The sequence below is a fragment of the Mandrillus leucophaeus genome, unplaced genomic scaffold, assembly GCF_000951045.1.
Source record: "Mandrillus leucophaeus isolate KB7577 unplaced genomic scaffold, Mleu.le_1.0 Scaffold404, whole genome shotgun sequence".
Taxonomy (NCBI): domain Eukaryota; kingdom Metazoa; phylum Chordata; class Mammalia; order Primates; family Cercopithecidae; genus Mandrillus; species Mandrillus leucophaeus.
The window spans coordinates 763,113-776,601 of NW_012104299.1; the positions used below are offsets into that span (position 1 = coordinate 763,113).

At 43.5% G+C, this 13,489-nt stretch overlaps 1 protein-coding gene across 1 annotated transcript in view; it reads left to right on the forward strand.

Moving 5' to 3' along the window:
- Nucleotides 1-13,098, forward strand: part of APOH (apolipoprotein H (beta-2-glycoprotein I)) — a 17,860-nt gene extending 4,762 nt beyond the window's left edge. The window contains exons 4-8 of the mRNA XM_011992144.1: nt 522-598; nt 3,376-3,564; nt 7,208-7,387; nt 10,145-10,342; nt 12,946-13,098. Coding sequence (XP_011847534.1) covers nt 522-598; nt 3,376-3,564; nt 7,208-7,387; nt 10,145-10,342; nt 12,946-13,001 — 700 coding nt within the window. The 3' untranslated portion in view covers nt 13,002-13,098. The remainder of the gene's footprint in view (nt 1-521; nt 599-3,375; nt 3,565-7,207; nt 7,388-10,144; nt 10,343-12,945) is intronic.
- Nucleotides 13,099-13,489: the final 391 nt, after the last annotated feature.

The following is a 13,489-nucleotide window of genomic DNA, read 5'->3' on the forward strand; positions in this document are numbered from 1 at the left end:
CTTTGCCACATTGCCCAGACTCAAACTCTTGGGCTCAAGTGATCCACCCATCTTGGCCTCCCAAAGTGCTGGGATTACAGGCATGAGCCAAAGTACCCAGTCAGAATGTTATATTTTCATTGCAAATAGACTACATTGTTTTTATTCACTGGTGTCAGTAGACTGGAAGAAAATGAACAGTGAAGATTACTCAGTTTGGTTCACTTTTGTCATCCTGAAAAAGAGATGGTTCTTTGCTTTATATAAGAAGCAGTAATCTTGGCCAACTCTCTAAAGATGAGGGACTTAGGGATTTGGCTTCTCCACTCACCAGCTGTGGAACCCTGCAGTGATTCACCTGCATCATTGGTTGGGAGACTCCATGAGCCATAGATGAGTGCTAAGATCGTCAGGAAGACAGCATTACACAATGGAAAAGAAGTCAATAGCATTAATATGAAGCAATGCTCAATGGAGAAGATATTTGAGATGTCAGTGATGGATTATTTTACTCCTTGATAGATTGAATTTTCCTTTTGCAGGTTTTATCTGAATGGCGCTAATTCTGCCAAGTGCACTGAGGAAGGACAATGGAGCCCAGGGATTCCTGTCTGTGCTCGTAAGTCTATGGGGAGGGTGATCAGCTGGTTTGCCCAGAACCTTCCTGGTTTTAGCACTGAAAGTCTCACATCTGCAACCTCTTCAGTCGCAGCTCAATGAGATGAATGGTCACCCTTGTGGGGGATATTCGTCCTGGTATCTTGCTCTAGAAGATGAAACAACCACTTTGGAATGACAGAAGGGAAGCATTTTACGCACAAACACATTCTGTATTCTCCACCTGGTGGTCATTACTCTATCCAAGCCAGTTTTTGCTGGGTGTGTTGACTCCAATGCTCTCATAGTGCTTTGGAAGAGGCTTAGATATGTGTGACATTGGTCTATCAAGGACTGTCACCACTTAACTAGGGGAACTTCTGCAAACAGTGAGATCAAACAAACATCTTCCTCCCACTCTGGAACTTCATTCATTTATTCACTTATTCAGTAAACATGAATTGAGGATCTACTGTATGCTGGATCCTCTTGTTAGCACTGAGGCTACAAGGACAAAGGAGACAGCTCTGCCTTCAGAGAGTAAGCCTAGCGACAGGCAAGACGCAGAGGAAAGTCACCCTCACAGTAAGCTAAGAGCCCATCAAAGGGGCTTGCATTCTAGGAGCTGACTGGCATTCTTCTAAAAAGTACTGGTGTTTTTTCAGAGGACCCTCAGCCAAGCTGTCAGTCATCTCTGGGCTTTGCTTATGTAGGGAAGGACATTCTTATGTTCCCCAACTTGTAATTTATACATCTTTGACCAGGAGACCCAGGCATTACAATACTAGTTATAGTTCTTCAACATGTCAGTACGTCTGTCCTTAGCAAAAGCAAGTGGAGGGTGGGTGCAGTGGCTCACGCCTGTAATCCCAGCACTTTGGGAGTTCGAGGAGGGTGGATCACCTGAGGTCAGGAGTTCAACACCAGCCTGACCAACATGGAGATACTCTGTCTCTACTAAAAAATATAAAATTAACTGGGCGTGGTGGCACATGCCTGTAATCCCGGCCAGTTGGGAGGCTGAGGCAAGAGAATCACTTGAACCCAGAAGGCAGAGGTTGTGGTGGTGAACCAAGATCGCGCCATTGCACTCCAGCCTGGGCAATGAGAGGGAAACTCCTCATCCTCCTCAAAAAAAAAAAAAAAAAAAAAGCAAGTGGAACGTAAAGCAATTTCAAATAAATAATTGTTTACGAAAACCTGAACAAACAAAAACAAAAGTTTTTAAAGGATACATTAAGTAAAAATTTTCACTCAGCAGTAGGAATCACCATGGTTCCTATAGTTTTAATTTAAAACAGATTTATACTGATTATGTAAATTTGCTTCTTTATTTAGAGACAGGGTCTTGCTCAGTTGCCCAGGCTGGAGTGCAGTGGTGTGATCACAGCTCACTGTAACTTCGAACTCCTGGGGCCAAGTGATCCTTTCAGTCTCCTGAGCAGCTGAGATTATAGATGAGCGCCACCAGATCTGGCTAATTTAAAAAAAGTTTTGTAGAGACAGGGTCTTGCTCTGTTGCCCAGACTGGTCTTGAACTCTAGGTTTCAAGCAACCTTCCTGCCTCAGCCTCTCAGAGCTCTGGGATGACAGGCGTGAACCACGGTGCCTAGCCATAAACTCACTATCCAAAAGGGCTATAGAGAGAAAGACTACGTTAGCTTTAATCTAATTTAAATGAGTATTTCTCATACTTGAATGTACATATGAATCTTCTGGGCATCTTGTTAAAATATAGATTCTGATTCAGGCACCTGTGGTGGGGTCTGAGCTTCTATATTTCCAACAAGTTATCTTCCCAGGCTATGCCCGTGCTGCTAGCCCCTGGACCACACTTTGAGCAGCAGGGATCCAGAGAATTCAAAGTAAATCACATTTTGGTCAACACCATCTTCTTTCATGCTAGTATAACTTGCTGAAGCTCCATAGTACTCAGGTCAGGCTGACAAGCCACTACTATCTCTCTGGGTTCCTGAAGCTACTTGGGTAAGCTCCATCCATACCAAGAGTCCAAAAGCAGGGAGGTATTCAAGAGAAACAGACTGAACTGGTAATGGAATTCATTCCCAAACAACTATGTACAAAGTTGCTGTCATCAGCCATTATTTTAGGATGGTCCCTCAGCACTGAGGGACAAATTCTGCCTTCCAGAAGCATCTTCCAAGGTAGTATTTGAATAAAAGATTTTATAAAACCTAACCATTGCGTTGTTGCAAAAGACAAATTATTGGTGGCAAGACTTAAATTTCCTTCATTTTTTGGTGTTTTGACTGGTTTGGACATCTGATTTGAGGGTCATATTTTCTTTTCTTTTTTCTTTATTTTTCTTTCTTTCTTTATTTTTTTTCTGCGACAGAGTCTCTCTCTGTTTCCCAGGCTGGAGTGCAGTGGTGCGATTTTGGCTCACTGCAACCTCCGCCTCCCAGGTTCAAGTGATTCTCGTGCCTCAGCCTCTGGAGTAGCTGGGACCACAGGCACACACCTCCATGCCTGGCTCATTTTTGTATTTCTGGTAGAGGCAGGGTTTCACCATGTTGGCCAGGCTGGTCTGAAATTCCTGACCTCAAGTGATCTGCCCACCTCAGCCTCCCAAAGTGTTGGGATTAAAGGCGTGAGCTGCCGTGCCTGGCAGGTCATGTTTTCCTATTACACATCCACAATTGACTATTTTTACCCTGGTAATTTGATCAGTTTGCATTTTCTCAAGCTTATCCTTAGAGTTTTTTTTTTCTTTATGGAAAGAGTATATTTAAAAGCCTTAACTATTTTCATAGAAATGATAGTTCTTTCTTTTCCTAGCCATCACCTGCCCTCCACCATCCGTACCTATGTTTGCAACACTTCGTGTTTATAAGCCATCAGCTGGAAACAATTCGTTCTATCAGGACACAGCAGTTTTTGAATGTTTGCCACAACATGCGATGTTTGGAAATGATACAATTACCTGCACAACCCATGGAAATTGGACTAAATTACCAGAATGCAGGGGTAAGTGCAATAAGACAAAATATGTATGGTAGGGCAAGATCCCATTTGTGAAAGGTATTGAAAATTCTGACTATCATGGAGTGTTTCCGATGAACTCATTCAACGGCTGTTTATTGAGCATCTACCATATGCCAGGCAGTGTGCTGGGCACTGGGGATTCCAGGTGAATGAGACCTGGCTTCTGACGCAAGGGAATTACAAATAATGCAGTTAACTGTCTGGAGCTGCCTGGGACAGCTTCCCATAGGTGGTGACCTTTGAAATGGGCCTTGGAGGAGGAGTAGAGAATGAGGAGAAGGCATACCTCACATGGGGGAGGCACGAAAGGCAGGATGTCTCCGTGGACAGCTGAACATTTCAGCGAGTCTGGTAAAGTTCTTTTCTGGGTGAAGTTCGTGGGTTAAATTGGAGAGTCCTAAGAGATGAAGGTAATGCCTCGGTTGCAGTCTGATTGTTATACATTTTTAAAAATCTCTACCTAAGTTTAAGAATCACAGAAATATTTGATTTTTAAGAAATTATGGAAATTCTTTCTCCTTTAACTTGACCTGTCATTACTATCTTTAAGTTTGTCAGTTGCATAACAGATAAATTACAGAGTTTATCATGTGCACAGAGTTTTTTTTGGTTGTTTGTTTTGTTTTGTTTATTTTTGAGATAGAGTCTCACTCTGCCACCCAGGCTGGAGTGTAGTGGGGCAATGTTGGCTCACTGCGACCTCCAACTCCTAGGTTCAAGCGATTCTCATGCCTCAGCCTCCCGAGTAGCTGGGACTACAGGTGCCCGCCACCACTCCCGGCTAATTTTTGTATTTTTAGTAGAGATGGAGTTTCACCCTGATCATCAGGCTGGTCTAAAATGCCTGACCTCAAGTGATCTGCCTGTGTTGGCCCCTCAAAGTGCTGGGATTACGGGTGTGAACCCCTGCTCCCGGCCAAGAGTTATTCTCATGACTATTAACTTATCCAGTGGTAGATATTACAGATATCCAGTGAATGAGTCAAAACATAAGTGATTTTCAGCATGGAGAAGCTACCAACAACAGTAGTAACTTGCACCCTTCTGGGCACTCAACTATGGGCCAGGCACTGGTCTCCTGCTACATATGTGTCATCTGACTTTATTCTCCCAAATCCTAAAAAGTAGGTTCCCTTTTTTTTTTTTCAGTATTTCACCTAGACGTATCAACTGTTAATATGTTGTGACATTTTTCTCTCTGTTTCTCCATAGAAAGATCCTTTTTATTTCTTGCATCATCTGAAAATAAGTTGTATATATTATGACACTTGCCCATAAAGACTTCAACATGAATATACTAAGAACAAGGACATTTTATATCATCACTTAATATGTTTTGGATTATTAACAATAATAATCCAAACAATTCTGATAACATAAACAATTAACAACAATATCATGCAACATTTATCTCAGATGCAAATTTTCCCAGTTGACCCAGAAGTATCTCTTATACATGAATTTTGTTTTATGCAGGATCTAATCAAGAATCACATCTTTAGTTGTCATGTCTCTCTAGTCTCCTATAATAATAATTATTATTATTTTGAAATGCTGTCTCGCTCTGTCACCCAGGCTGGAGTGCAGTGGTGCGATTTCGGCTCACTGCAACCTCTACTTTCCAGGTTCGAGCAATTCTCCTGCCTCAGCCTCCCACATAGCTGGGATTATAGGTGCCTGCCATCACGCCCAGCTAATTTTTTTATTTTTAGTAGAGATGGGTTTCACCATGTTGGCCAGGCTGGTCTCAAAATCCTGAACTAAAATGATCCACCCGCCTTGGACTCCCAAACTGCTGGGATTACAGGTGTAAGCCTAGTCTTCTGTAATTAAGAATAAGCCCTTGTGTCTTTTGTTGTCTTTCATTGACATTTTTGAAGAGTACAGGCTAGTTGTCTTTTAGAATGTTCTGTAATGTGAACTTGATTGGTTATTACCTCATGATTAGATTCATGTTAAATATTATTGTTAAGAATACATTCTGTACTTTGGGAGGCCGAGGCAGGTCAGGTGGATCATGGGGTCAGGAGTTCGAGACCAGCCTGGCCAATATGGTGAAACCCTCCCTGTCTGTACTAAAAATAGAAAAATTAGCCGGGCGTGGTGGTGGGTGCCTGTAATCCCAGCTGCTCAAGAGGTTGAGGCAGGGGAATCACTGGAACCCAGGAGGCGGAGGTTGCAGTGAGCTGAGATTGTGCCACTGCACTTCAGCCTGGGTGACAGAGTGCGACTCCATCTCAAAAAAAAAAAAAAAAAAAAAGAATACATTCTGTCGCATCAGGACATCAGGAGGCACATAGTGTCAGCTGTTTCACCATTGGCCATGCTTAGCTTGATCCTTAGGTGAGGTGTCCTAGATCATCTTTTGGTAAAGGCACTGCTTTTTCTTTGGAATTGGTAAGCAACCTGTGGGTGATGCTTTGAAACCATGCGAATATCCACTGTTGGGCAGTCATCGTAGAATCCAACGGTGATCCTTGAATCTGTCAATTATGACATTGGTGGCTGAAAATGGTGACTTTCTAATTCTATCTTTCCTTCTACATTTATTCACCGGCTTCCCTCTATAGAGAAGAGCTTTCCCTCCATCCACCATTTTTTAGTATTATTATAGACACATGGATTCTTTTTTTTTTTTCTTTTTTTGAGTGGAGTCTCACTCTGTTGCCCAGGCTGGAGTGTAATGGTGCAATCTCAGCTCACTGCAACCTTCACCCCCAGGGTTTGAGTGATTCTCCTGCCTCAGCCTCCTGAGTAGCTGGGATTACAGGCGCATGCCACCACACCCGGCTAATTTTTGTTAGTAGAGATGGAATTTTGTCATGTTGGCCAGGCTGGTCTCTAACTCCTGACCTCAAGTGATGCATCTACCTCAGCCTCCCAAAGTGCTGGGATTACCGAAGTGAGCCACTGTGCCTGGCCACATGAATTCTTTTTTATTTAATGTGTGGCAGAACCAAAATTGAGCCAAGCAGTCTGACTCTGGAGTTTGTATGCTTAATTACCTCCTTAAACTACCTCTGAGAATATTGTGCTCCTGGCTCCAGCTTTGCTTTTCTCGCACTGCAGCTCATAAGGATGTGGGTTTGGGCCTCTACTGTTGAAGATCTTAAGGAGGCCAGGAAGCAGCACCATTTTTCTCTGACATATTTCATGATGGCTTCTTGCATACTCTGAATTGACTAACAATAAGATTTACTATTTTAAAGCCAAATAATGGTGTACTAAGTGTGTATGGGGGGAGGGTTCAGTCTTTACCTTTTAATTTTATGGTTTGTTAGAAATAGACTTTGCTTTTCTTCTTTCAAACCCACCATCTTAGACTGTGTAAAGATGGCGTTTGCAGTAAATAATACCTTATGATTATATGTGAAAACCCGGAGAACTTAGTGAAGTCTCATTAATTTACTTTCAAAGTGTGGTTGTTTCTTTTTTAATATCCAGGGTACCACGAATATAAGAGGAGTGGGGACAGAATTAAGCACAAGGTAACTATAAGTTGCTTTCAGTTGCAGGAACACCCAGTGATTCAGTGGTGTGACAGAGACAAGAATGTGACTATTTCATGACTATTGGATAGCACTACTATTTATTACTAATGTGTCTTATTGAATAAATGTTTTAGAAGTAAAATGCCCATTCCCATTAAGACCAGACAATGGATTTGTGAACTATCCTGCAAAACCAGTACTTTATTACAAGGATAAAGCCACATTTGGCTGCCATGATGGATATTCCCTGGACGGCCCAGAAGAAGTAGAATGTACCAAACTGGGAAACTGGTCTGCCATGCCAAGTTGTAAAGGTATGGAAATATAGGCGAGGTCCTATAAGATCTCTGAATTCATACAGTGGGTCACCTTTACTTGCTATTTTCTTGTTCCAATACTTTTCCACTTGTTGCTCAGACTTGCTAGGAAACTGCTGGCAGGTGACTTCAGGACTCACATGTACCTGGGGAAGCCTCATGCTTAGGAAGCATGCTTGACTTTAAACAGGATGAAATAAACGGATCCTTTGTAAGCATTGGTGATATGGTGGGAGATCGTGTGGGCTTTCTTTTTTTTTTGAGACGGAGTCTCACTCTGTCACCCAGCCTGGAGTGCAGTGGCGCAATCTCGGCTCACTGCAAGCTCCGCCTCCCGGGTTCACGCCATTCTCCTGCCTCAGCCTCCCAAGTAGCTGGGACTACAGGTACCCGCCACCTCGCCTGGCTAGTTTTTCGTATTTTTTAGTAGAGACGGGGTTTTACCGTGTTAGCCAGGATGATTTCGATCTCCTGACCTCGTGATCCGCCCGTCTCGGCCTCCCAAAGTGCTGGGATTACAGGCTTGAGCCACCGCGCCTGGCCAATGTGGGCTTTCTTTATTTGCTTTTAAGTCTTTGCCTCTGAGCATCTTTTATTTATTTATTTATTTTTTTGAGATGGAGTCTTGTTCTGTCACCCAGGCTGGAATGCATTGGCACAATCTCGGCTCACTGCAACCTCTGCCTCCCAGGTTCAAACGATTCTCCTACCTCGGCCTCCCGAGTAGCTGGGATTACAGGTGCCCACCACCACGCCTGGCTAATTTTTGTATTTTTAATAGAGACGGGGCTTTGCCATGTTGGCCAGGCTGATTTTGAACTCCTGACCTCAGGTGAACTCCTGACCTGCCTCAGCTTCTATAGAGAAGAGCTTTTCTTCTGTCCACCATTTTTTAGTATTATTGTAGACACATGGATTCTTTTTTTTGTTTGTTTTTTTTGAGATGGAGTTTCACTCTGTTGCCTAGCTGGAGTGTAATGGTGGAATCTCAGTTCACTGCAGCCTTCACCTCCCAGGTTCGAGTGATTACAGATGTGAGCCACCACGCCCACCTCTTTTTGTGCTCTGCCTAGCCAAGGCTCTTCTCATTGCAAAAACCAACCACACATTCGAGTTCAAGGAAATTGGGGATATTATAAGGAGGCAACAGGCAAGTCGATCACGTGGGTATTGAAGATGAGGAAATGAAATACAACTGATACTCTTGAAGATTGGAACTGAAAGGCAGGAACTATTCCTACTTTTTCCATATCTCAATGGCCTCTCCCATCTCTGTATCTCTGCTTATTCATCTTGAACATGGCTTGATATACACCAGACCTTCTCAGTTAAAGGATTCATCACCAACTGGCATCTTTTCCTGGAGATGCTGGTTCCTTTTGAGTTAGGCGTCTACCCTTGATCCCATTAGTGTCATGCTTAAGCAAAGAACAGCCTAGCATTAGAACTCTGCTCAGGTCGCTATGGGCTGGACAGTTTAAGCAGAAAGAGGAACTCTGGGGCAGCAGGCAAGATGACAAATAACTAGCATCTTAGGTTATAGTTCCATAGAAGCAGAGCCTGAGACAGGGATTTGAGTACGGTTGATTTAGTGAGTGTCTCAGGAGAAGAAAGAGTGAGGCAGATTTGAGAGGGTAAGGCACTGGTTCTCAGACTTCGCTGTGGATCAGCAACAGCTGGAAGGCTTGTTTTAACACAGGATTTTTGAGCTCCACTCTCAGAGTTTCTGATTTGGTAGATCTGGGAGGGGGCCTGAATATTTGCATTTATGCCAAGTTCCCTGGTGATGCTAATGCTGCCAAGCCAGGAAGAATTGTGGTCTCTGCTAAAATGAGGTTCAGTTTGATCCCACTGAGCTCTGGAGTGTGAATTCCACCCTTGAGTTAATCCCACTGAAACCCAAGGGGACCTGTTTTTTTTGAGACGGAGTCTCGCTCTGCTGCCCAGGCTGGAGTGCTGTGGCCGGATCTCTGCTCACTGCAAGCTCCGCCCCCCGGGTTCACGCCATTCTGCCTCAGCCTGCCGAGTAGCTGGGACTACAGGCGCCCGCCACCGCGCCCGGCTAATTTTCTGTATTTTTAGTAGAGATGAGGTTTCACCATGTTAGCCAGGATGGTCTTGATCTGCTGACCTTGTGATCCGCCTGCCTCGGCCTCCCAAAGTGCTGGGATTACAGGCGAGAGGCACTGCGCCCGGCCAAGGGACCTGTTTTTTATATTTCCTCATCAGTCATTGGTTTTGAGCTGCTCCCTTCCCTGACCCTGAGGGTAGCGATGGGGGTGGTTTGCACAACTTCCAGGGAGAGGTGGCTTCCCTATGGCTGAAGGCAATTTTTCAGAGTATTTATGAGCTGTTATCAGCCAACACTTGCAGTGGCTGGTTAGTGGATAGATGCACCTGCTTAATGAATGCAATCCGAGAGGGCAGTGTAGGCTTACATGAAATGTCAATATCTGTTAGAAGTTTTTTGTTTTTTTTTCCCACTGAAATGAAGGCTCTGATGCTTCTGTTCTGACCTTCTGTGGCTACTGTAGGGGAAGAGAAGGCCATCCTGGAAGCTGTGAGTAATGGTTCTATTGATAGAGAACTACAATTAGCAATCATATTACCATTACTTACTATGTACATTCTTGGATTTTTCTTGCCTTGACCAATTTGTGTAGGTGTACTCATCTACTGTTTCAAATGCTAAACTCTCTTTCAGAATGATTTCCTGAACTCTTAAGTCCTGATTACAAGTATTCTCTCTTTCAGCATCTTGTAAAGTACCTGTGAAAAGGGCCACTGTGGTGTACCAAGGAGAGAGAGTAAAGATTCAGGAAAAATTTAAGAATGGAATGCTGCATGGTGATAAAGTTTCTTTCTTCTGCAAAAATAAGGAAAAGAAGTGTAGCTATACGGAGGATGCTCAGTGTATAGATGGCACTATTGAAGTCCCCAAATGCTTCAAGGGTAAGTCTACATTGGAATGTTTAGCTAGGACTCCCACTTGCCCCTCATCATAATCAGAGCCTTGTTATATAATGATTGTCAAAAACCAGATGAGGCCAGGCATGGTGGCTCACGCCTGTAATCCCAGCACTTTGGGAGGCTGAGCGGGGTGGATCACCTGAGGTCAGGAGTTTGAGAGCAGCCTGGCCAAAATGGTGAAACCCTGTCTCTATTAAAAATACAAAAATTAGTTGGTGTGGTGCCGGGCACCAGTAATCCCAGCTACTCAGGGGACTGAGACAGGAGAAACGCTTGCACCTGAGAGGCAGAGGTTGCAGTGAGCCAAGATCGCATCATTGCACTCCAGCCTGGGCAATACAATGAAACTCTGTCTCAAAACAAAAACACAAACAAACAAACAAATGAACAAAAACCAGATGAATTTGGCCACTGGATTTTTAAAAAGAGGGGTGAGAGGGAGAAACAATGATATGAAGCAGTGAGCTCCAGATGGTGTCCCCACTTGAATTTTCCTTTCCAATTCTTTTTTTTTTTTTTTTGAGACGGAGTCTCACTCTGTCGCCCAGGCTGGAGTGCAGTGGCGCGATCTCTGCTCACTGCAAGCTCCGCCTCCCGGGTTCACGCTATTCTCCTGCCTCAGCCTCCTGAGTAGCTGGGACTACAGGCACTTGCCAGCATGCCCGGCTAATTTTTTTGTATTTTTAGTAGAGACGGGGTTTCACCCTGTTAGCCAGGATGGTCTCGATTTCCTGACCTCGTGATTCACCTGCCTCGGCCTCCCAAAGTGCTGAGATTACAAGCATGAGCAACCGCGCCTGGCCTTTTTAAAATTATTATTATTATTATTGAGACAGGGTCTCACCGTCACCCAGGCTGAAGTGCAGTGGTGTGATCACATCTCATTGCAGACTTGACTTTCTGGGCTCAAGTGATCCTTTCACCTCAGCCTTCTGAGTAGCTGGGATTACATGCACACACCACCGTGTCCGGCTATTTTTTTATATTTTTATTAGAGAAGAGATTACGCCATGTTGCCAAGGCTGGTTTTGAACCCTTGAACTCAAGCAATCCACCTGTCTCAGGCTCCCAAAGTGCTGGAATTACAGGCGTGAGCTACGTGCCCAGCCTCTTTTCCAATTCTTTTCTGTAAAACTCAGGGTTGTGGTTTTATTCAATGAATGCTGAGGTGAATTACGCCATCTTGTGTAATTCCAAGTTGAGCTTGAATAGTAATGAACCAAATATTGAATAATAAAAATATCTACCTCATCTTGGTCCCACATTATAAAGAATTCACCTCAAGTTACAAAACAACTCATGGCAGTGATAATTGGTCTAAAGATCTAATATATCCCCCTTTCTCCAGCAATTCCTAGAGTTTGAAAAGTATCCATTAGAGCAAAATGTCCATTAGAGCAAAATATTTTAAGGAAGATGATACCAGGTTTGTGTGAGGTAAAGAACTGTGTAATGGCCAGCATTTAGAGCTGCTAACCTTTTAAGGTTTCAGATTTAGGGTTTAAATGTCTTTGATGCCAGGAAGTAAGAACCAGCCAGAGGCTGAAGCTGTTGTTGGCTCTAGGTTTAGAAATCTTTCAAAAACATTGACAATCTTGTTTTAGCAGCTGGGAGAGGACAGTAGGGAGCAGACAAAGCTAAGAAGAGAGGAGTCTGAGAAGTGTTCAGCTAGTGGGAGAGAAGGGAATGATAACTGATTAAAAATACCCACCTCATGGGGTTGGTTTGATTATTAGAAATATGCATGACATGGAGGAACATAATTTTAATTACAAATAGTTAGAAATGCACTGAATAAATTGCCGTTGTTCAAAAGACAGCAGAGCCCCGGCGAGATGTTAAATACAAAACATGGCAAAATACAATAAGCTTAAATAAAAATCAGTAGAGAAAATACGAGAAAAGAATAATTGAAAAAGTCTTAGCTTTACTGATATATTTCTTCAGGATCTTGTCCCTTATGGTGTTTAGACAGATGCAGTACTATAAAGGGCTGATACAGTTTTTTTCCCCTTTAATCTTGACTGTTATAGAAAAGTCTTCACTGTATATAGAACCTCTAATTTTATCTCTTGAAAATGAGGGTCTTGGCCAGGTGCAGTGGCTCACACCTGTAATCCCAGCACTTCGGGAGGCCGAGGCGGGCAGATCACTTGAGGTCAGGAGGCCAGCCTGGCCAACATGGTGAAACCCGGTCTCTATTAAAAATACAAAGATTAGCCAGGCGTGGTGGCATGTGCCTGTAGTCCCAGCTACTCAGGAGGTTGAGACAGGAGAATCGCTTGAACCTGGGAGGCAGAGGTTGCAGTGAGCTGAGATTGTGCCATTGCACTCCAGCCTGGGCGACAGGGCGAGACTCTATCTTAAAAAAAAAAAAAAAGAAAAGAAAAAGAAAAAGAAAATGAGGGTCTTATCGTTTCCCTAATGTTTTCTCCCATCACTTAAACCTCACACTAAATGATTTCATTCACGTAATCACATGTATTCTATATACTTGTAAAATGTATTTGGTTTGGCTTAGCTATTTACCACATTTAGGAAATGATTGTTTCTCTTAGACTGTTTATCTTTTTCTCCCCCAACAGAACACAGTTCTCTGGCTTTTTGGAAAACTGATGCATCCGATGTAAAGCCATGCTAAAGTGGTTTTCAGATTCCACATAAAATGTCACACTTGTATCTTGTTCATCCAAGGAACCTAATGGAAATTAAAAAATAAAGCTGCTGAATTTATTGCCTTAGCCATTGCAGTGTTACTCTTCACGGTAGCGTACTTTTAGTTTTGTCATCTGGTTAAGAAATGCAAATATTTGGAACATCATCATTTTATGGCTGTGAAATTGACAGTATAAACGATTGTCTAGGTATCCCACTTTTCCTGTGTGTAGTCCTGTTCTCGGCTGGGCGCGGTGGCTCACGCCTGTAATCCCAGCACTTTGGGAGGCGGAGGTGGCGGATCACTTGAGGTCAGGAGTCCGAGACCAGCCTGGGCAACATGGTGAAACCCCGTCTCTACTGAAAATACAAAAATTAGCTGGGCGTGGTAATGTGGGCCTGTAATCCCAGCTACTCAGGAGACCGAGGCAGGAGAATTGCTTGAACCTGGGAGGTGGAGGTTGCAGTGAGCCG